The sequence below is a fragment of the Salvia hispanica genome, chromosome 1 (assembly GCF_029641045.1).
Source record: "Salvia hispanica isolate PSC_SH4W2 chromosome 1, Shi_PSC_v1, whole genome shotgun sequence".
NCBI lineage: Eukaryota > Viridiplantae > Streptophyta > Magnoliopsida > Lamiales > Lamiaceae > Salvia > Salvia hispanica.
The window spans coordinates 50,764,156-50,787,191 of NC_142692.1; the positions used below are offsets into that span (position 1 = coordinate 50,764,156).

Consider the following 23,036-nt stretch of genomic DNA (forward strand, 5'->3'; position numbering starts at 1 on the left):
ATAAAATGATAAAAAAAATTTGACAAACTCATAGTTTAGGATGTTTAGGTGGGTGATCAATACAAGTTGTTGAATAATTTGAGGGATAAAGTCCAGGTTTCATCCACTTATTTGTTATTTTTAGAGCTAACGAGTTTGTTGGAGTCTTGATGCAAAAACAGGTCTAAAACAAGCTTAAACGGAGTCAAAGGGACCAATACAGAGATTTTGCCCGCCCGAGCGTTTTCTAGGAGAAGAAAATATCCGCTTGGGCGTTCTGGCGGAAACTGCACGTCAAGAAACAAAGAGTTTGCCTGGTCGAGCGTTTTGAAGTGATCGCGTTTTCCAGAGAAAACGCTTGGTCTTTTGGGCATTTTGGCATTGGCAGATCGCCCAATCGGGCGTTTTAGGCAGACTCTATATTTTGCCTATTTTTCACTCCGGATAAAAAGGGGATCTCATTTCATTTTCGAGCTCTAACTTCCATTATCCACAAAAGTAAGCTAAAACAAGAGATTGAAGGAGAAGGTTTCCCCACCATCAATTCCACCTATATGGAGTTCTAGTTCCATTTCTATCCATGTTTTGTTTTGATTTCTTTGTTTTTCTCTTTGTTTTATCTTTGATTATGAGTTGCTAAGTGTCTAGTTGGGATTTGGAGAAGTTTGATTGGATTGTATGGACTATGGATTGATCTTTGGTTTAATGCTTATCTATCTCATATTGTTGGTTTTGTTGATTGTTAAGCTTTTATTATCTAATTACTTAACTACCAATTGGATACATCTTTTGCTTGATTATTGCCATTGAAAAATGCATGATTAGGATAGATGTTCAATCAACAATTCCGTGCAACCCATGTGATCGAGAAATGCATGTGCTAGGGAGAGGGCTTGAGTCCGTAGAATTAGGGAATCGTTCTCGAAGTGTTGGAAGGAGACTCCGACAATAAAGGTCGATCAACGCGTTAGATGCACTCAAGGTCTAACCAACTATCCCGACTTTCCTAACCACAATTGAGGCACAATAGATGGGCATGACCCGTAGGTGATATCCTTGATCCATTCTAACGGATCCATTTCCCTATCATTTCCCAATTTATGTGAAAATCATATTTTATTTGCTTTATTTAGTTAATTGTCTCTATTTGCTTGTTTGCTCTTTGTTCTTAGTTAAGAAAACTCAAAAACCCCTCTAATTAGTTTAAATAGTGTTTGACATTGCATCATAGTATTCATTCTAGCATTTTAGTCTTCGAGCATCGATAATTTAACTTGTCGCGTGTTACATATCTCGTACACTTGTGGGTGACGCTTTTAATTAATAAATTAGCATGAGTCAATAGTCAATCTGTTATACCATAATAATAATTTTCATGATTTTTTATATCAACATAGTGTATTATAAATATTAACATAGTGACATAAAGTACCAGAAAATATCAATATAGTTTTATTGATATTGTACATGCATTAAGTTGAGATTTTTTTGATACATTTATTGATATAAGATATGCTTATAACATATACGAAAAATTAAAATAAAAATTATAAAATTTTATCATTCGATCATCGTTGGAACATATGCAATTGGGATATTATAAGAATCCATATGAAATTACCTTTAGTTTGAAATAATTTTTACTAAAAATAATTTAAATTGAGAGAGATACATAAATTTAAAGTTTAAAGATGATTTTGTGAAGAGAGAGAAATTGATTGGTTTTAACTACCATATACTATAAGAATTGACATTAATATCTTTTAAGTTTATTTAATAATTTTTTTAATTTTAAATATAATTTATGATTATTGCAATCACTAGATCTCCTAATCTAATAGTTAAGATTTGGTCTTAATTTGGGGTTGCTAATTAGTTAGCATTTGATCATAGTATTATATTTGGTTCATAAGAATGAATCCCACAACTTAATTTTATGTGAATAATCATGTAATAATTAGTCATTTCCGCCAACTAAAACAATCTCACAACTTAGTCTTAAATGGATTATCACATAATAATTAGTCATGACAACTGAACAGTAGCTATGAAAATGAATTACCCTTTGGTGGATGGAGTTTCTAGGAATGTGTATACGGTCATCCAGTTATCAGTTATGATAAACGTACTAATAATGTTGATTATCGGCAACGCACAAACAATTATGCTTCTGTGATTTATAGCAGTATAATTCATTCTTCATGAACCTAAAATTCAGTAACAAAAGTTGAAATGCCTTACTCCCTCTGTCCCAAGGAAGATGATCCCTTCCTTGGGCGGCATGGGATTTTATGTAATTTTATTTTGAGTGTAAAGTGGAGAGAGTAAACTAAAAGAGATGGAATAAAGTATAGATAAATATGTTTTCATTTTAAGTAATTGGTCACTTTGGTTGGGACAAACCAAAAATAAAAAGTGAATTATCCTCGGTGGGACAGAAGTATTAGATATTAGGTAGATTTATCTAAAGCTATTAATATACTCAAAATTTGAGGTATATCGGTATAGCGTTAGAAACTAGTTTAACGTACAATGTCGCATTCCCAGTCTTAGTTCAAATGCAAAATAGATTCCTCCAAATGGAGTTGATATTCACTTATTCTAGCATTAAAAAATTGCATAATGAATTTAGATTTATAGAATTCACAAATGATTGTATATATCTGGTAGGGCATTTATAGGTTGATGTTACCGTGATGCTTATTATTGCGAACTACTACTTAGTTTATTTCGCCTCCCTAGCTTGTACTATAGTGAACTATGTGGATGGATACAATGAAGCAATATGAGGTAATAGATTGTTTGAATCAAAGCAGCATTGAATTTGAAGCTGGAGATGAAAATTATAGCCGTTGGGAATCAAATGCAACTCAAAGGGGCAGCTGACTTTTTGAGCATCATTAACTATGCCCGATCCAAGTCTCAAATCCCATCCACATCATCATTCTTTTATTTTTCTGCGTCAGGCCACAACTTCTATAACCCTGTAGGCTCGAACTATTAAATTGCACTATTCACTACTACAAACTATTTTACTTATAAAAATAGAAAATGTTGAGCAATTATAACATGAGAAATTCATAATTTATTCAAAAATTGAAAATTAAAAACACGGAAACTTAAAATTAAATAAAACATTAAAACATAAAATCAATGCTGGAAAACGTTGGAGCATGTCCAAATTTCTTCAATTATATCCGTTTGGAGACAAGTGTGTGCTTCTTCTTCACGCATCTCAGTTGAACAGGCCATGAGCCGCTCCTTTCACTATACCCCGTCGTGCTTAGAGGACTCTAAATGCACGCTCCATATCTGAGCCGCCTCTTGCTTTTGGGCGAACAACGACCTCTTCGGCGTTTTCGGACCTGTGATAGTCTTCACGAACACGGGCCATCATGGGTAGATCTCATCAGCCAGATAGTATGCCACACTGTGTCGGCGGTGGTTGGCCGTGAACTCTACGTTTCGGCGCTCGCCCGACAGACAGATTGTTGAACACTAGACTCGTTCAACACATTGAGTATGTTGTTAGACCCAGCGACACCAAAGTAGGCATGCCAAATCTACAATCGTTGGTCGGCAACGGCCTCCAACACGATCGTCGGATGTGTGCCCTTGTGCCCGCTAGTGTATTGTCATCTCCATACCGTTGGACAATTTTTCCATCCAGTGCACACAGTCGATGCTGCCCAGCATCTCGGGGAAGCCGAGGACCCGCCCATGCATGTTTACCAACCTCCGGGTGTCGTCGGTCGTTGGCTTTCTCAAGTATGTATCCTTGAATGCTTGATGATTGTCCGACAGAATTTAGCTAGACACTCTTGTCCATTCTGCTCGCGTACATGGAGATGCACGTCGAAAATATCTGAAGTAGTCCGTAAGTGAGTTTACGTATGACAGATGTGCATTTTTGCAAAGTCGATATACTTTGCCGGCCAACAACATCGGTGGTTTGCTTGAAATATGTTGGTGGTTCCGGGATTACAAGAGATAAATACTTGTCAGGCGTAATACAACCCAAAAGAAGGAATACAGGATGTGAAACTGAAACTAAATTACAATGTAAGATTCGAAACTATAAACCGTGAAAGTAAGGAAATAGCCGAGTCGAGGAGGTCTCTTTCGCAAAACGAGATACATCCCGGTAGTGCTCTTCGGATTGACGTTTTGTCCCCAAAGATAAAACGGCTACCTCTTGTTTGATGCAACACTGCAATTGAAACGAGCTCTGGGGACTGGAATAAGGCGAGGGCAGAGCTTTCGACAGAAACTTATGCAGAGAGGCATAGAGCTTATGATGCTTGTGTTTGTTGCTTGTCTGATGTTTCTAGTATGTTAGAATGCTAGAATGACTAGCCTATTTATAGGCTCCATCCACCTGCAGGGGTCAACAGCCTTGATGGTTGTCATCATGGATCATGAAGACAGATTATATAACTGTCGGGTGTTACAAAATGTTACGGATTTCGAATCCCGGATGTATCTAGACATGTACATCCTAAAGTGAGTGTAGCCAGCTTGATGATCAGTTCACTGGTTACGTCGCTAGGCTTCGCCTGCTTCAGTGGATCAACTTAATCAAGTCTGCAATCAACTTGATCAGTTCACTAGTTCACTGGTATGTGCCAGCTCCAGCCTGTTCACCTCGCTAGACTTCGCTAGCTTGAACAGGTCACCTGGACTTCCGCCAGCTTGATCATGGATGTTCTCTGACTTGATCAGGTCGTTGGTCCAAAAAGTAATACCTTGGCACCCGAGAGCCCAAAGACCAATTGCCAAGATCCAAGTCCACGGACACGGGCGTGATGCGGCTCGGCGGGCGAGCGGTGGCGGCTTGCGCGTGCGCGCGCGTGTGGGCTCTTTAGCCCAACTTGGTCCCCTAGAATTTATTAAGTGTAGTAGAACACTTAATTCATACACCTCAAAAGAGGCTCTCACTTCCAATGTGGGACAACTAACACTTAGTTGATTGCTCCCTACATTCAAACTTAGATAAAGCTCAATCTTGCCCAACTTTAATCCACTATTTCTCACTCACCGGGAATCGGATTTGAGAAAGTGAATATACCACGATCATCTACGCGGAACGTAGACCGACGCTGTAGCATTTAATTTCAAAGAATTAAATGTCTCGTCATATTTATTATTCGATCAAAGTCCATTGACTAGGCACATTCAATCCATGATTCCAACAAAATACGAGTCACGAGCTACAACTGCGTTGACGATAAGCAGGAATAAAGGCTTCCGCATCCGGAACCGACAGCGGAACATCTGAATATCTGATTACTCCATCGAGGATCTCTAGAGAAATAATATGTGAATAGTAGCAAATGAGTTTGTTCAAGGTCTCGGTGGATATACTCCGTCTGTGGTACGCGAAAATGTTGTTCATTCCACGCTTGAATAGCTTGGTAGCGAGCAACCTCGTTGTTTATTTCCTCTTGGATTGCGGGCATCGCCCCTCTAACATTCTGATAATGTCAGCTTCAATTGCTCTTTGATCAGGTTGAGGAGGCATTTTGACGGATGTATTTGAGTGATTTAGTTTGAGAGGGAGAGAAATGAAGTAGAATAGAAATAAAAATGGTGTGGAATTAGATGGTATTTAATGGAAAAAAATTTGAATTTTAAAAAAATATGTATATATTCAAAATTACGGCCCGGGTCCGGCCCAAACCCCCTCCAACGCTGGGCCGGACCACAACCAGGCCCGGCCCAGACCCGGCCCCCTCCAACGTTGTCCCGGCCCGTAGTGTTAACGATGCTCTTATAGTCGTTGGAAGGTAAAAGCTGTTATAACTGATTGTGGATTTTGAGCTTCACTTACAACTGTTTTTGCTTCTTCATCCGATCAGTTGGCATACATAGAAAAAAATATATGTGTGGCTATTAATATTGTGGATGTACAAGAGAGTTGATAGCAGAAAAAAGGATTCAACCGGGAAAGAAGTAGTCTTCTATTGAGTTTTGTTGAGAGCTATTATTCATGCATAATCCTATTTCACTCAAGCAGCTGCTAGCAACAAGCTAGACCTAAAGTTATGCCTACAGTTAGATTCAAAACCTTCGTGTAAGAGGTATAATGAATAAGTCTCAGTGAAATAGGAATATTCCTAGGCAGGAATACAAGTTCCAAATTGATTTTAGAGTACTATAAAATCGTGTTGTAATTGGCGTTCTATATAAATTAATATTGTATTATAATTAAAATTTAAATCTTGTAAATCAAGCGTTTGATATAAAATTGTATTCTAATTCCAAATTTTTTGTTTGATTATATCAAAAGATTAAACTATACTCCCTCTGTCCCAGAAAATTTGTCCCATTTTTCCATTTCGATCCGTCCCACATAATTTGTCTCATTTCACTTTTTACCATTTTTTGTAGTGGACCCTCATATTTCACTTATTCATTCCTACTCACATTTTATTATAAACTAAGTACGACTCACATTCCACTAACATTTTCAACTCACTTTTCATTACATTTCTTAAAATTCGTGCCCGATCAAAGTGAGACGAATTATTTGGGACGGAGGGAGTGTTTGGCATTGACTTTTAATTCAATATTTTCTTAATTTCTACATATATTTCGTCTATGAGGTGTATCAATTGTTAACGACAACTAATTTAAGACCATAGAATTTCTAGAAATTGTCATGTGTAATTCATTTTATTATTATTTAAATTTAAAAAGATAAGAAGAATTATCAAATTTAGGATTTTGGACTAACTGTCAATATAGTGTATAAAAAATATCAATGTGATTCCTTGAATATGTGAACACAATTTAACATTGACATTGTATCTGTACTATGTTGAGAAATACATATTATAATAACTATGTTGTTGACATTAAACTGTTTCTCAAAAATACAAAAATTCAATAAATTTTTTCAAATTGACATCAGAACATATGCAAGTGAGATCTTGTTAGAATCATAAAATTACCTTTAATCATCCGAACCAAACAGTTTATTTTATCCAAATTCAATCTTTATATATCTCATATTGTATCTCGGTATTATATTATCAAAGCAGACGAACGACACCTTAGTGTGTTGTTGCAGTATGTTTTGTGCGTGCACAGTGTTTATTAAAGTGCATGCTAAATGTGTTACATTGTGTTACATTTTGTATACATTGCGCGCATTTAGTATTGTGCGTGTGTACGCATCATGTGTTTGGACTTCGGAAGGTATTCAATCTTACTAGTCTATGGAATTCCATATATCTCTGCTCTGTCTATAGAGTTCAAACATAAACTCACAAGATTAAGAATTGGAATTCAATTCCAAATTCAAGTATTTTTGCAGAGTATAATTCAAATATTAGATTTTGAATGGAAAGCTCCAACTCCAAATAACCCTTCAATTCCATGATAACAAACAAAGTCTTAGAACAGTTTTGTAAATAAAAAAATGTATTGAGCGAAATTTTGTCTAGCCAAATTTTTATTATCAAAGTTTCAACTTACTGTACCAAACATCATAACTACGAAATCAAGGCTTTATTTCTTACGTACCAAATACCCTCAACAGATAACAAACATATTAGACTAAAATAGGATTTCACATCTTGTCTTAGGAATACCAATAGATCCACTGCAACTGAAACTTGCTACAACCAGAAAAGACATTCACAGCAAAAAGATGTAGAATACTACTACTTCTTACTGGTAAAGCCCATCATCACTCCTTTTGCATAAGTTTGTGCTTTTCCATATGGATACACAGGCAGTCAGGAATCTCTTACCTTGTCCGTGGAAACGACATGACTCTCCGAACAATGAAGAGTTACTATAAAATAAAAAGTTATGTTACCTCACAGCATAGCAACTTTTGAACCACCTTGAACAAACGAGCATGTTCTTTATATGCTATCCATCATTTGCTGCTCGTCGAAGGGATTTCATTCTTGCTAAATCACAGATCTGAGGTAATGATGGGTGGAGCGAAAGGCGTAAAGTAGGATTCTGTGAACGTCTAAATCTTCATGTGTGTATGAATGATCAATAGTCTTGGACTATACTAGATGGGGGGATTATAGTAGTAAACAAATACTCCTAGAAGCTAGCCACAACTATTTGGCAGCCTTCACGTCTTTCTGCACTTGATTGTGAGCATGCAGCAAAGAAGCTCGTACGTTTGATATCTCCACCAGCATCTCCATAGCTGCTCGTACGTTAGAACATGTGTCAGAGAATCATAAGTGAAAGTTATTGGGGAATGTTTCAGTATTGGTTTTCCATTAAGTAGTGTTGGGGTTTAATGTTACCGGTTCTATGATCAAGTGAGCAGCAGTCAGTGAACAAGGAATTGGTGTTACCTTTCTCAAATGATGTCTGGGTTGCACGAAGCTTGGGAGAGACCAGTGTCCCAAACATGGAAAGTGATCTAGATCTTGCCTGTTGGACCTGCCAAAACAGTTTTGACATTTAAGCTTCTATTAGAAAAAATACTAGATATACAAGTGTTGAAACAAAACAATGACTGGTTTTGGAACTCGTATATTGCAAAGACTAGTTACACATAGCCTTCTCTTTATAGAACGTAGGATGTAGACACAAATAGGTTATCGAGGACAGCTTCACAGAAAGGAAGTTAAACTGTTCAACTTTATATGGTCCATAACATCACTAATGTGTCAAAGACTATGTGTGCTGAAGAATTTAAAAGAAAAGCATTTTGAGGAAACACAATGGAAGTAGTCGCAACTTACGTGATCATCAGGAGAAACCGGGGATTCACCACTTTCAGCCCGTCTAGCTTGAGGTTCTTCATGAGTCAAAACACCACCATATCAATAATTTGTTAACAGAAACAACTTGCAGGAATAAAGATGCACAACATCTCCTCGCTTACTTATTAAACGACAATTGAAGAAGACAACAATTAAAAAATCATAAATATGCAAAAACTGATCCCGGTTGTAAGGCTTGAACATGGCAGTATAGATCTAACTAGCCAACATTTCAGATGCTAGTAAGCATCTTCAACAAAAGTAGAAAAGCAAAGCATAGAGAAGTACCCTGATCCAGAGCTTGTGGCGTTTCAAGCTTGGCTTCCCCATTATTCATTTCAGAATCATCCGAGGCCACCCATTTGCACAATTTGAAATGCGGTGGCTCTACATTGGCGTCAACTGGAAAGAAAAACATAAAATCGTTTACTCACAAAATGAAATGCATATAGCAGAGCATGCCTTAGGTGAACCACACAAGTTTGATTTGCAAAACTGAATCATCAATAAGTTAGTAATGGCATTACACTACCATCTTCTATTTCTAGTGTTGTTGAAGCATGATGGGATTTGAGGTCAAACAAGGTGCTGCTGACACGAGCAGCACCCATTGAATGTCGAGCACTGGCTAGCTCCAGCCATCCCTGCAAAACAGTTGATACATAAATCACAAATTGCCCCTGTTGACATTCTGATTCACCAAATCTAGAAAACAACAATTGATTTAGGTTACCAAAAGGTTATACTATGATTTACAGAGAAATTTCTTCAAAGTAAACAGAGACATCAGATAGAGTGTTGGTAACCCTAGGAACCGCCGAAGCAATTTAGTTTTGCAATAAAAGAAAATGAATTGCTATTTGGTTGAATGTATACAAAGGGGATCAATAAAATGCGAATGGATTATACCTGACGAAGAGTTGATGATAAGGAATCCATAAGATTTAGATAAGTATCCATGGAATCTAAGAAATTCACTACGTGCTGATCAGCTTCCACGAGCTGATCAGTCGATTCAGTCCTATTTTCGGCAATCTGCATTTTTTGAGGAATCAAAAGTTTATTCAATCTGTGCAAACCCTATAGCAGGGATTTGAAATGCTTGCACACGAGTTGAATACATAAAAAAATGAATAATAAAAAAACATGTACGAGCTTTAATTAGTTATACATCTACTATTATTATTGGTAGTAGTAATATTTTTATTTGCACGCCAAATTTTATAAAATATATTGAGTAGTACAAATAAGAAATAGAAATAAAAATAAAAATAATTGTATATACAAATAATTTGCATATGTATATGTTCTATAATATGAGTCCTATTTTATCATTTTGACAATAAAGTCTTATTTTTCTTTTCATAAATAGTAGTAGTGTGAACATTCCACTAATTTATTCTACTCATATTATTATATTATAAAAATAGTAATATATATAAGTTGCTTCATATTTCACTAACTTTTATCTCACTTTTTTGTAATTTCTTAAAATTAGTGTCGTAACCAAATAGGACTTTTATTTTTGGAACGGAGGAAGTATATATTTTTAAATAATTCAATTAAATCAATTAACTAATGAGGAGTATTAATATTTAAAGAGAGAAAATAGATATTGTTTTGAGAAAAGGTGTTCTTTAAGGAAGAGGATTCACTTGTCTCCTAATTTTGCAATTTGAACACCAAAAAGATTTAAGTTAGAAAGAAAGAAATCTGGCGTTGCCATAAAAATTGAAAAAGAATGAAATCATGATTGCTGTTCAACAACGACGACTCAGAGAACTGGACAAAGTCAACTCTTCAACATTCAAACTTTTCTTTTCTTGCACAAGAAAAATGAATTTTATATTTCAGTTTTCGTACGACATTTGCACTTTTACTAATCCTTGTTGGTTGTCTTCTGCGAGACTACGCCAACTGCTGCCACCTCTTTTGCCATTTCTCTTCCCCTTGGCTTTCTTCAATAATCCATGCCAATTTAACCAAATTTTTTTTATTTCTTTTAGAAGAGCCCTCCTTTCAAGGTAATTGTTCATCTTTTTAGTTTAAACTATATTTTTGTTATTTACCATGATTTCACTGATTATTAGTTTAGTACTATGATTAGATAGTTTGTTTTTTTGTGTTTTGGGAGGTGCGTTCAATTAGGGATTCTAGTCATTTTGTGAAATGATACTTTGTTGTTAATCAGAGATGAATTCTTGTAAAATCATGGGAGCTAGCTTAACTTAGAAAGGGGATTTGATAGCTTAATGTAGTTAAACAAGAAATCTGAATCAAGGCTGCAAAAAGGTGAACCCTAATTGATTGTAGTCATAAGCTGATATTTGTATCATAACTTCAATCATTCGATTTACCAATCCTGGACTTGTTGAGGAATGATCACCATGTCCATCCTAATGTAATGCTTGTTGCTATTTTGCACAGTTTTGCTCTAATCTGATGGGGGATGGGAATTCCGACCTTGGTGCTCAGTTACGCGTAGAGCCAATCTACGACTCGTTCCTATGTCCTCTGACGAAGCAAGTGATGCACGATCCTGTGACCTTGGAAACCGGGCAAACGTATGAGAGGGATGCCATAGAGAAGTGGCTGAGAGAGTGTAGGGAGAGTGGAAGAAGGCCTGTCTGCCCTTTGACATTGAGAGAGCTCAAAAGCACTGAGCTTAGCCCTAGTATTGCTCTAAGACACACAATTAAAGAATGGAATGCGAGGAACGAAGCCTCTAAGCTTGACATGGCACGGCGATCCCTGTCCCTGACAAGTTTGGAGGGTGACATTCTGCAGGCCCTGAAATTCGTGCAGCGCCTCTGCCTGCAAGCCCCTTTCAATAAGCGTGTGGTCCATGATGCCGACTTGATTCCCAAGATCGTAGACGTGCTCAAGAGCTCCAGTCGACAAGTCCGTTGCACAGCTCTTGAAACTCTTAGGATTGTGGTGGAGGATGATTCTGATAACAAGGTTGGCTGGTTGTTGCTATGCCCTAGCTTATTTCAAGCTGTGTGTACTCTGCTAACTCGACTCCAGTTTCTTATTCTTGCAGGAAATCGTGGCGGAAGGGGATACTGTGCGCACAATAGTCAAGTTCCTGTCTCACGAGCAATCTAAAGAGAGAGAAGAAGCTGTTTCTCTTCTCTACGAGCTTTCCCACTCAGAGAAGCTCTGTGAAAAGATCGGCTCTGTTAATGGGGCGGTTCTGATCTTAGTTGGTATGGCCACCAGCAACTCGGAGAGTCTCCTAACTGTCGAGATGACTGATAAAACACTCGAGAATCTGGCTCAATGTGAGAACAACGTTAAACAAATGGCTGAATGTGGAAGATTGCAGCCTCTTCTCACATTACTGCTTGAAGGTGCAGTCATCTTGTTTTTGTATTGTAATGAAGGATTTCTGTTGGATTCTTGAAAATGTTTAGATAGCATTGTGTTGAGCATTTGTCATTTCTCTGCAGGTGCTCCTGACACTAAGCTGTCCATGGCTGCCATTCTAGGTGAGCTCGTTCTAGACAACGAGGTGAAGGTATTCGTGGCGAGGACAGCTGCTTTTTCACTCATCAATCTCATGACGCACACCGACATGCCATCGAGGGAGGCTGCTCTTAAAGCTATAAACCAGATTTCATCAGATGAAACGAGTGCCAAAGTCTTGATCGAGGCAGGCATCTTGCCCCCTCTTGTGAAGGATCTGTTCACTGTTGGAGCAAACCAGCTGCCAATGCGGCTCAAGGAAGTTTCAGCAACAATTCTTGCCAATGTCGTTAACTCAGGCCATGACTTCGACTCAGTGCCAATCGGGCCTAACTACCAGACTCTGGTGTCGAAGGAGATCATTCACAACCTTCTGCATCTTATCAACAACACTGGCCCTGCAATCGAGTCCAAGCTTCTCCAAGTTCTGGTCGGGCTCACAAATTCTGCAGCAACCGTGTCCAGTGTTGTCTCCGCCATCAAGAGCTCCGGTGCTACTATCAGTTTGGTTCAGTTCATTGAAGCTCCTCAGGTGGATCTGAGGGCGGCTTCGATAAGGCTTCTGCAGAACCTCTCCCCACACATGGGCCCGGAGCTGGCTAGCTGCCTGCGCGGGCCAGCAGGCCAGCTCGGGAGCCTGATCCGGGAGATATTGGAAAAAGAGGTGATAACTGAGGAGCAAGCAGCAGCTGTTGGATTTCTAGCTGATCTACCCGAAAGGGATTCGGGTCTCACTAGACAGATGCTAGACGAAGGGGTGTTCCAGCGCTTGGTCTCGAGAATAGTTAGCATCAGGCAAGGTGCGACAAGGAGGAACCGTTTCATGACCCCATATTTGGAAGGGCTCGTGAAGGTCGTGGCAAGAGTCACATTCGTGTTATCTGAGGAGTCAGGTGCTGCCGCTCGCGCACTCTGTTGTCGGACCAACCTAGCATCGCTCTTCATAGACCTCCTGCAATCCAATGGGCTAGATAATCTGCAGATGGTGTCAGCCGTGGCTCTGGAGAATCTATCCAAAGAATCGAAGAACTTGACACAACTGCTAGAGTTCCCTGCACCGGGGCTGTTTGCCACGATCTTCCCTTGCCTGAGCAAGCAACCGGTGATAACGGGGCTGTGCCCTATTCATAGAGGGATATGCTCACTGAAAGAGACATTCTGCCTGTTGGATGGACAGGCTGTGGACAAACTGGTGGCTCTGTTGGACCACACGAACGACAAGGTGGTGGAGGCGTCACTTGCTGCGCTGGCCACTCTGTTGGAGGATGGCGTTGACATAGATCAGGGGGTTCAGGTGCTACTGGAGGCGGAAGGGGTGAAGCCGATACTGGACTTGCTGCTGGGGAAACGGACAGAGACGCTGAGGAGCCGGGTGGTGTGGACAGTGGAGAGATTGTTGAGATGTGAAGCGATAGCATATGATGTAGCAGGTGATCCAAATATAAGCACAGCTTTGGTTGATGCATTCCAGCATGGAGAATACAGAACAAGGCAGATTGCTGAGCGCGCATTGAAACACGTTGACAAGATCCCCAACTTCTCTAGCATCTTTTCCAACGTGGGATAGTCCTTTTCCACCTTGTATTTACTCACATGCACATATTGACACACAAATTTTTGTTCCGGAGTTTCCATCAGGTGTGAAGATACTGATTGTTTTTCAGTCCAAAATTACATCTTATTTGAGCTATTCCATATTTGTATGCAATTCGAATTTATATGTTTGCACTTTTAGCAGCAATGCAATAAACACAATAAAGCTATGGGAATGGGATGGGACCATCATTTCCGAAATTGATAAAATTGGTTTTGGTAATAGATGCGTAATTATGTCTCTTTCTTGCATGCGAAAATATGTTTTTAAGTTGTTAGAAGAAATTTTTAAAAAGTTTATGAGAAAAAAGTTTATAATAGGAGTATAACATTGGTTCACCCTATCATCTTCACACAGTATAACATTTCCACTCTTCATTTTATTTCAAAAATATAATTACTATATTTCTGATTAATATTGGTTCAACTAAACCAAATTACTGATTCTGGATGTTCAGCCAATTATAATTATAAATATTTTTTTTTCTCTTAAATGGGTACTACTATAGAAGTAACTATAAATACAACATGAATGACGAGTTGATTAAAAGTTATCAACCGTCAATTAAAGTTATCTAAGTATTTAACTTATGCGATTGAACAACAATGTTTTGTGTTTTCTATGAATAAATAAAAATAAATTTAAAGACCACGTCATGGTGAATTCGTGCATTACAATTTATTGTTTGGTCAATACACAATTTTTTAAAAATAACTGTTTTTTATTCTTTCTTCTCTTGGTGTTGAGTTCAACACCAAGAGCAAAACACGACTAGAATAAAATAGAAGAGAATGAACGTTAAAGATAATAATGAGGAGAGTGGTGAAATAAGAATAATATGATATACACGACAAACAGTAGAGTCACATATACAAAAGGTGAATTATCAAGAAATGACATACATGTCTATCTAGTTACCTTCCAACACGCCTTTGAGAAGATTCAGCCCTTCTGCCGATATGCTCCGCCGAACTCGGCCCGGGACGATCTCAATCCGGGGCGGAGGATCCTGCGAGAAGCAGACGACCACCACCGTCAGATTATCACACGTGTTGCGTTTCAGCGCCTCCCTAACCACTTCTCTCGAGCATCGTTGAGGGTCATTGTGAAGCATCAGCTCTTTCCTAGCCATTGTGACGGCACATTGGCTGCTCATCACATCCCAGAGGCCGTCGCAGGCAATGATCAAGAACTCATCCTCCTCCGTCAGCCATGTCTCCTGCAACTCAGGCTCGGCGCTCAGAGGGCAGCTGCACCCTTTTGGCCCCTTCATGTGCCAATCTCCCAGCGCCCGTGACACGGAGAGCTGCCCGTTGAGGTAACCGTCATAGATGGCTCCTCCTAGTTTCTCGATTCTTTGCCTCTCAGAAGCATAATTTGGCTTGTGATCTTTAGACATCTCGATTGCTTTACCTCGCTTCCCCAGGACAGCTCGACAGTCTCCAGCATTAGCGACTATCAGTTTTCTGCATTCAGATGCACAGTACATCATTGGGGATGGTGAATCCTAATAGGATGCAGATAAGTTTTGCCCCAAAAAAAAATTTGTTTTCAAAAGCCATCTTACCTTCCACATATGAATGCAGTCAAGGCCGTGGTGCCAGATGATATGTCGAGGGAACTATCATCCGCAAACGCGTAATCAGCTTTAAGAAATGCACTCTTGATTGCTTTCTCCATGCATGCTGGAAAACAGGAGCTCTCGACTATAAAATTGAGAATATTGTTCTTGACAAACGACGAGGCATCTGTGCCTCCATGACCATCAAACACCTGTCAAAGTATAGCGTCGATCAGTAAATGCAGAATTTGGGTTAATGGTGAAAAGACGAGAGCTTCAAAGGCGAAGAATGCAGGATTCACTCGTACGGTCAACTACTTTTTGATTGATTTGAATGATTCACATCATATGCTTATCAAAATGCAAAACCTAATTAAAGGGTGGCATTTTCTGCGTAAAGAGCTTTGATGGCCATATTCAAAATCTGTAAGGACTTCAATGTAAACAAAGCTTTAACACAAATTAATTAATTAATAGAACCACACTTACCCCGTAGAAAGCTGCACTTGAAGAGAAACCAGAGACATTATCTAGATATTGGGGTAAGTCGTCTACACAGATATGTTCGTCTTCCATGTATGGCTTAGGACCTTTCTCAGCACAGCTTCCAGACCGAAAAATCGGTGTATAGCTAGATATTAGATCTGTAGGGGACTTGACTCCAGTCATCCCATGACAAGAATCCTTGAAAATACAAGAAGTATGAATTAACATCTTTGCTAATTTGTTAGATAGCTAGTGCCAATGAAGCTTAAATAGTAGTAACAGCCTAAAAGGTAGCACAAGCCCTAAGCAAACATTTATTGCAAGCAAACTTTTTTGGCACGAACTATCTCGGCCATGTTTTACAAGGCTAATATAGCATATGCTTATGAATCAATAAAAATGATAAAGACGACTTCAAAAATCAGGATATAGTACAACATCTCAGCAGAGTCATAATGGAATTGAAGGAGCATCAGCTGAAAGCAATCCAGAATCTCAAGTCATAGACTTTTACATCTCAATTTTGGGAAATGATTAGACATCTAAAACTTTTCAGCAACACCTTACACAAAAATTGCTTCATACACACAATAATATTACTCCAAACAACTATAACAAACATGATCGGCTATGGACAGACAACACACTTTACCCCCTGATTTTGCGACAAAAACTAATTTTACTACTGCACAATTTTCCCAATGTCAATTCTCCCTATTCGAAATTCTCAACTCCAGCCAACCAATATCTAAAGAAGCCTAAACTTCTAACTGAGAATCAAAAAGAAACTATAATAAGTATCATGGAGTCCGTGATCGGCACATAGAAGACGGAGAAGTTCCCAGATAAATACTAAATTCCAGATGCATCAAGTATCATGGGTAGTTCAATCCTATACCTACGGACAATGACCCAATTTCAGAATTGTAGACGAACCATTGTAGGCAGAGCACCTTTGGCCTCTAACGAGTGTAGAAACAAGGGAACATGACTGCACACCATGTAAGATACACAATTCTCTATCTTGTTCAAGGGTAAGATCGAGGTTGCTCCTTGAGCAGTAACTAACACAGTTAATGTTACTTAATCACCTATCTAACAGTTCAACATCAACCTAAAGCTACATGCTATACATTACTATCAATCACTCGAAAAGAAAGTAGTTAACCCCGTGCTTTCAAACAATTAACCATACATGTTCACGAGCAATGCAAGATTCGATAAAACAAAAGGACTAGAACATAGTTACACAAAGCACAAATCCACTCACCAACTCCGAAGGCGGCATGAGAGCATCAGCTCCGAGAGAGTGCCGCACAACTGACAAATGCCGTGGCGGTTTACCATTCACTGTCTGCGGCAGTTCTTCCGAGTTATCTGATACTATTACATCTTTCACCTCAGAAACCTCACTGCTATTATCATTACTAAAATCGCTCTCTACAATAGTAAATGGATGTGTTAACTCAGCACCCGCAGCCATTCTCCTTCACATATCATCAATCTAAATTTCTTCAACAAGAGAAACAACCAACTAATTTCAACCTGTCAGAGAAGCAGCTAAAGAAATTCCCAAGATGAGAAAAAACAGCCCTGGATCAAAATCACCCAACCCCAATAAAATCACTAGAAGATAGCTCTCCTTTAGATAAACCAACACCCTTTTTCACCAATTCCTTTTGTCCTTTCTTTTCCACCAGAGCTTGGAGCACTGTCTATTCCCCCCAAAAATCCCTCAATCCTTCTACACCTTGAACAACATAAAACGTCAATCAACTCAAAAGTATCACAATTAGCCTAATCTCAGATCTAAATCCGTGGTTAAAGCTGCACCAAAACGCCACCGTCTATGAACGGATCAAAAATCTGTTTCGCATACAAACCTAATTACACCATAAAAATTCAACCTTTTGGGCATCAAATGAAAAAACAGAATCTTTGCTCAGATTCAAAGCCTCAAATGCTATTCCAAATCCTTTTATCAATACAACAACAAAATGCAGAAATATCCCTTGTACGTAATTGAGACCCTAAAAAAGAGCAGCGAAACTCGGGGTTGAAATTGTTTATAGTTTCGCCAAGAAAATGAAAAGCCCACGAATTATTTTTCGTTAAATTCGATGCGATTAGTTTGTGACAGACGATCGCAGGTAAAAAAAGGTGTTCTTTACCGACACGTGGGGCGCCGCGGTCGTTTGTGCGCTGATTGTTTGGATGGCCAACTGCAAATGCTTCCTCGCCGTTGGATTAAGTTCGCGGGTAAAGTTTTAACGGCTGCGATTCGGTGGAGCGTTTGTGGCCTTTTGCGGTGTCGGGAAGGGCGGCCCGTCGACGGCCGTTAAGGACATTTACCGTTTGTTGACACGCGTCTGTGTTTGATTGGCTGAGTTGGCTTTTTGGCAATGAAAATCTGTTTTCCTTCTTTATCGTCACTTTCTAGAAATAGATATTTTATCAAAAATTTATTTATTTTTGCTTAGTTTTGTGTTTCATTAAGGGCAGGTGTAAGTGTATCTTTTTAGGTTAAACTAATTTAGGAATATAGATTGATTGTACAAAAAATAAATAAAAAACAATCACAGTTCCAAGTCGAATATATTCAAGTAATAGTGGATGAGATAATATTTCCAATAATCTTAGTATCTCGTTATGTCTCATTCGTAATTTTGTAGTATAGTATAAAATCTTGTTGGATAATACATTGCGATTAACATTTATTACAAAAAAGTTAAAAATTTAAAAATCATTTAATTACCATAGTTTCATAATATTTTGATTCAAATTATTATTCTGGTTGCTTATTCTAAAAATATGATACATGATTTTTTTTAAATATTCGATTATGACTACTATAAATTTATAATATACACAGCTTTATATTATGATCGCCAATTTATTCGAGTCTCGTTCAATCACTTTCCATTCTTTTTCCTTTCAAATTATTCGCCTTCAAATAATAATGAAGGTCGTCATAATTTTCTTTCAACTATATTACAAAAAACTTGCTAGATATTCAACTAAAAAAATCAAATAAATCCCACCCCACCTGAATACAACATAACTACGTACTAGTACTATATAATAATTGAAGTTTAAAACTCCCAAGTTTCACTAAATTGAAAACATGAGAAGATTCTATGTAAATCCATTTTGGAAATATAATAGGTCACGAAGAGTCAATTATGTTGAGATGAATTGCCAAATGAAAAATCGATATTATGAGATTGCGGAGGTGGCAGAGTGGTGTGTTTGGAAGTGTCGATTTCGGAGAGCTCAGTGTCAGAAACCTCGTCGGGTGCATTGGACCTGATTTTATAGTTGTGTAGCAGATGAATTGGCGATGAGCCATGAACAGGGGTAGAATTGCCACTCATGGTGACAGAAGCATTATCTTTCCGTTGTTTGTTGCGTTGCTTCGCGGCTTGGTGCCATTTCTTCAGAGCCTTTGATGTTTGCTCTTCGAATATCGACGTCTTCATGTTTGATCCCATCTGATCATCAAATAACTCATCATCAAACTATTGATCCTATATACATGGTTCATTAATGAAACTAGCATAGCATCACTATATATATACCTGTGTGACCAAGGTGTAGAGTGGGAATGTGATGTAGCTGCTCACTATTTGAAGCCCTAACCCTAAGAAAACTCTAATCAAAATTACAAAAAGGGCCTCGTGGAAGCATGTCGTAATTCCAAATTCGTACTGCCATACAAATGTTAATAATTAGTAATTTGTATTTAGACCAACTTCACTAAAATCAAAGCTGTTACAATTCGATTACTTACCCACTTCCATAAGAAGTAGGCCATTTGATATGCATTCTGCAAACACCAAAATAATTAGTTAAAAGTAACATGGACAGTTTGTATATATTTGTGATGTGATTGAAATACTCCATTATTTACCTGAAATAAGGTAAAGTGTATGAGAAAGAGTATCCATTGTGGGCGATTAAACCAAAAGAAGTTGTTACTTGGCTCCACAAGTGGAGCTCCTCTCACTACAGTTGTTCGATCTTGGATTTGTTGAGCCATCTCCACTATCACCAATTCAAGTTTCGTCCCAACTAATAAAATTATCTGAAACACAATCTCTTAGATATATTTTTCGCACTCATGGCCTTTTAGCTTGGTACTTTTCTTTTTAGAAATTACACATAATAAAAACGAAAACACATGCAAGAATTAAACTACACACTACCAACAAAAGGATCCAACATGCATATGTATGTTGACCTAGTCGTATAGTGATAATGTTCGAAATTAAAGATTTCGGGTTTCAGTTCCTCGGAACACGACTTTTAAAATTTCTCTTTTCTTTATCCATCTAGAAAAAGGATCCAATATCTTGATGCATAATGGTTATCCCAAACACACCCTAACTCCTGGTGTGGGGGCACCAGGAGATAATATCAATGTAACATTAATAATTAAGGGGCTAATATATATGGAAGTATATTATAAGCATTTAGCCAGTAAGGGAAAACCTATTATCGACTTACTATTTTGACAGAATGAATAAAGACAACTTACTATGAGTGGAATTAAGGAAATCCAAGCCAATGTATGCCATCCTGCACAATAAATTATTCAAGGTAAAAATATAATTGCATAGAACCATGCACAAATGAAATTTGTATATATGATAAGAAGACTTACTATAGACGTTGAAGAATAAAAACATAATTGCAAAGAACCATAAGGGAATGCTGCATAATACATGTAAACAAAAACAATTTTAGGATCTAATTAATACACAAAATTAAGAGTGTGAAATTAAATTTATATTCTTCAAATCTAGTAGTATTTGGAATCATAAAAATACTTGAATTCGAAATTAAATTACAATACATATGCTATACCAACCTTATACCCAAGACCGATTTATAATCGTCTTCCATTGATCTTTTTATATATTTGTGGAAGTCAAATTTGGTATTCGGTGCAAAATGGGCCTGCCAATATTATTTGATATAGCACTTGTTACATACTAACTCTAATTAATAAGACAATGAGTATTGATAATTTATAATAATTAGGATGGAAACTTACGGTAATAAATCCATTGCGAATGGTCATGTAGTCAACTTTTGATATTGATCCAGTAAATTGCCTGAAAAATGCTACCTGTTACATAATATATATAGTATTAAAATAAAAGCGCATATGTAATTAATTAATGATACAACTTTTGTCAACCATAATAGTAACAATTAATCTTACAATCCATTTGATAATGGGAGTGTTGTAGATTCCTGAATGACGTCTGACGAATGAGGTTTGATGAGCAAACCTAAATCTATCAGGATCTGGAATTCAATTAAACATTAATCACAATCAATTTTTAGTTAAATCCAATTTAACCCCTAATTAAAAAAATTTACCGTTGTTAAATTGGTAGTCCGTAGACGAGGTCTCCAGTTCCCACTTCTTCCACTTCTTCATCTGTGATAAAAAAAAAGTATCATCAATTAACATTTTGTTTATTAGTAGTACTATTTTATTCAAAGGAAATATAATAGTAAAAACTAGGATGAAAGAACTTACTTTGGCATGGCCTAATACCATGAGAATTACACTATAAAGAACATGCATAAATGCCAGCACAAATATGAAGATGTGCAATTGGTGAATCCCAGAATACGATATCAACGACACTTTCCCCTATTTTAATTCCACAAAATAATTAAATTAATATTTTTTCTCTTTCAAACATAAAAAAATTGTATAGTTAGGACTTAGGTCCCTTACTTTATTGGCACAATAATCATACTGATCAGTCCCAGAGGCCAAAGCTCTACGCCACACCATCTCTTCACCATACGAAAGCAACCTTCTATGCTCATTTTTCCCTTCGTCGCCGTCGCCATCATGGTCGTCTTTATCCTTTTTGTCACACGGGAGCCATTTATTTCCGAGGTCTTTAGGCACGCATATTTTTGCCACGTATGATGTGCCCACGGTCAGAAGTAACGATATGAACCCGAGCAACATTAGTTCTGGGAAACCAAACACACAAAAATAAATGAAATAAAATACGAGATTGAAACGAAAATAGAAATATCAGGTCCAATCATCCAAACCTGCTTTGATCTTTTCGAGGGCTTCAATCATTGCCTTCTTCTCTCGCTTCTTAAACCACTGTCGCAAAAAAAGTAGGAAATGAGTAGCTTGAAACAAAACTAAAATCAAACAAGAAGAAAGAAAATTGACACAACCTTTTCAAGGGACTCGATCAAGTGTTCTATACCGATGGATATAACGACGAACACTGCACATACGACCGCAACGGCCCATGTGGAGGTTTCTTCGAGAGATCGGTCTCCGGAGCCTGCAGCCATTGATCAATAAAAACATGTAAGGTCAATCACAATTATAATGTATCATATATTTGACTAGGTCAAATAATGGGGTTGTAATTTACGCTCTTGTATTGCCTATGTTATGAAAAAAATTGAACATTACTCACTTTTCATTTCGTAAAATGAAAAATCAAGACTTGAGAAGAAGACTATGTTGGCCGGCCGGCCGAGTGATAATAGGTCCAAATTTTAGAATAGAAATAAAAGCCATAAATTTGTCAAGAAACATAGATATGTCCAATAAATAAATTACTAATTGGTGTCCGCATTGATTGCAACATCACAATTAGATAATACATTTAGTACTGTTCGATTTTTTAATAAAGGGCTATGATCTTAGATTTATCAGAACATATAATTTAGTGCTATAGTATAATACATTTATGATGATTCCTGAAATAGCAGTAATTCAAATCAAAATATATTGCAATTTGCAATACTAGGGAAATCGTATTGTATGTGATTTACATAGAAATACCAGTAATTCAAACAAACATACATTGGGATTTGCAATTATTTTCTATGTAAATTGAGTATACAGATTTCACGGTCAATAACCGCGAGACGTGTAAATTAAACATTTTATACATCTTCTATCTTTATATTAAGACTTTCCCTTAATTAGAGAGATTGTACTATTTTATAACTCAGTTGAATAAATCTTTTCCCAAAAAATAGATGTGATAAACATGTATTGGCCATTCAAATGTTGCGGCTCATCAAATATGTAACAAGGTTGATATTTGATACTAGTACTATTTGTTTTTATAAATCAAGAGTAAAAAATTAAAGGGTTATTAGTGAAAGCTTTAGATAAAGACTCTATAAATAGAAAGAC

The 23,036-nt window shown here is 37.5% G+C and overlaps 4 protein-coding genes across 4 annotated transcripts; 1 reads left to right on the forward strand and 3 right to left on the reverse strand.

The window, feature by feature from the left end:
• Window positions 1–7,472: 7,472 nt before the first annotated feature.
• LOC125219357 (coiled-coil protein) lies at window positions 7,473–9,870 on the reverse strand. The gene is made up of 6 exons (XM_048121318.2): window positions 9,633–9,870; window positions 9,256–9,367; window positions 9,012–9,125; window positions 8,703–8,758; window positions 8,310–8,397; window positions 7,473–8,155 (listed from the first exon to the last, which is right to left on the reverse strand). The coding sequence occupies exons 1-6, from the start codon at window positions 9,762–9,764 to the stop codon at window positions 8,064–8,066; spliced, it is 594 nt and encodes a 197-aa protein (XP_047977275.1). The 5' UTR covers window positions 9,765–9,870; the 3' UTR covers window positions 7,473–8,063.
• Window positions 9,871–10,415: 545 nt separating this feature from the next.
• SAUL1 (senescence-associated E3 ubiquitin ligase 1) lies at window positions 10,416–13,907 on the forward strand. The gene is made up of 4 exons (XM_048081620.2): window positions 10,416–10,747; window positions 11,151–11,684; window positions 11,767–12,076; window positions 12,176–13,907. The coding sequence occupies exons 2-4, from the start codon at window positions 11,166–11,168 to the stop codon at window positions 13,756–13,758; spliced, it is 2,412 nt and encodes an 803-aa protein (XP_047937577.1). The 5' UTR covers window positions 10,416–10,747; window positions 11,151–11,165; the 3' UTR covers window positions 13,759–13,907.
• A 701-nt stretch (window positions 13,908–14,608) lies between these two features.
• Window positions 14,609–17,973, reverse strand: PP2CG1 (Protein phosphatase 2C family protein). Its single transcript, XM_048125606.2, has 4 exons — window positions 17,103–17,973; window positions 15,836–16,030; window positions 15,353–15,558; window positions 14,609–15,251 (listed from the first exon to the last, which is right to left on the reverse strand). Exons 1-4 carry the CDS (start codon window positions 17,313–17,315, stop codon window positions 14,696–14,698), a joined length of 1,170 nt encoding a protein of 389 aa, XP_047981563.1. The 5' UTR covers window positions 17,316–17,973; the 3' UTR covers window positions 14,609–14,695.
• An 857-nt stretch (window positions 17,974–18,830) lies between these two features.
• On the reverse strand, window positions 18,831–22,180 carry LOC125222794 (MLO protein homolog 1-like). The gene is made up of 14 exons (XM_048125604.2): window positions 22,055–22,180; window positions 21,920–21,977; window positions 21,588–21,835; window positions 21,384–21,500; window positions 21,221–21,281; window positions 21,060–21,145; window positions 20,889–20,963; window positions 20,703–20,791; window positions 20,496–20,545; window positions 20,370–20,410; window positions 19,743–19,916; window positions 19,623–19,658; window positions 19,411–19,539; window positions 18,831–19,323 (listed from the first exon to the last, which is right to left on the reverse strand). The coding sequence occupies exons 1-14, from the start codon at window positions 22,175–22,177 to the stop codon at window positions 19,009–19,011; spliced, it is 1,602 nt and encodes a 533-aa protein (XP_047981561.1). The 5' UTR covers window positions 22,178–22,180; the 3' UTR covers window positions 18,831–19,008.
• Window positions 22,181–23,036: the final 856 nt, after the last annotated feature.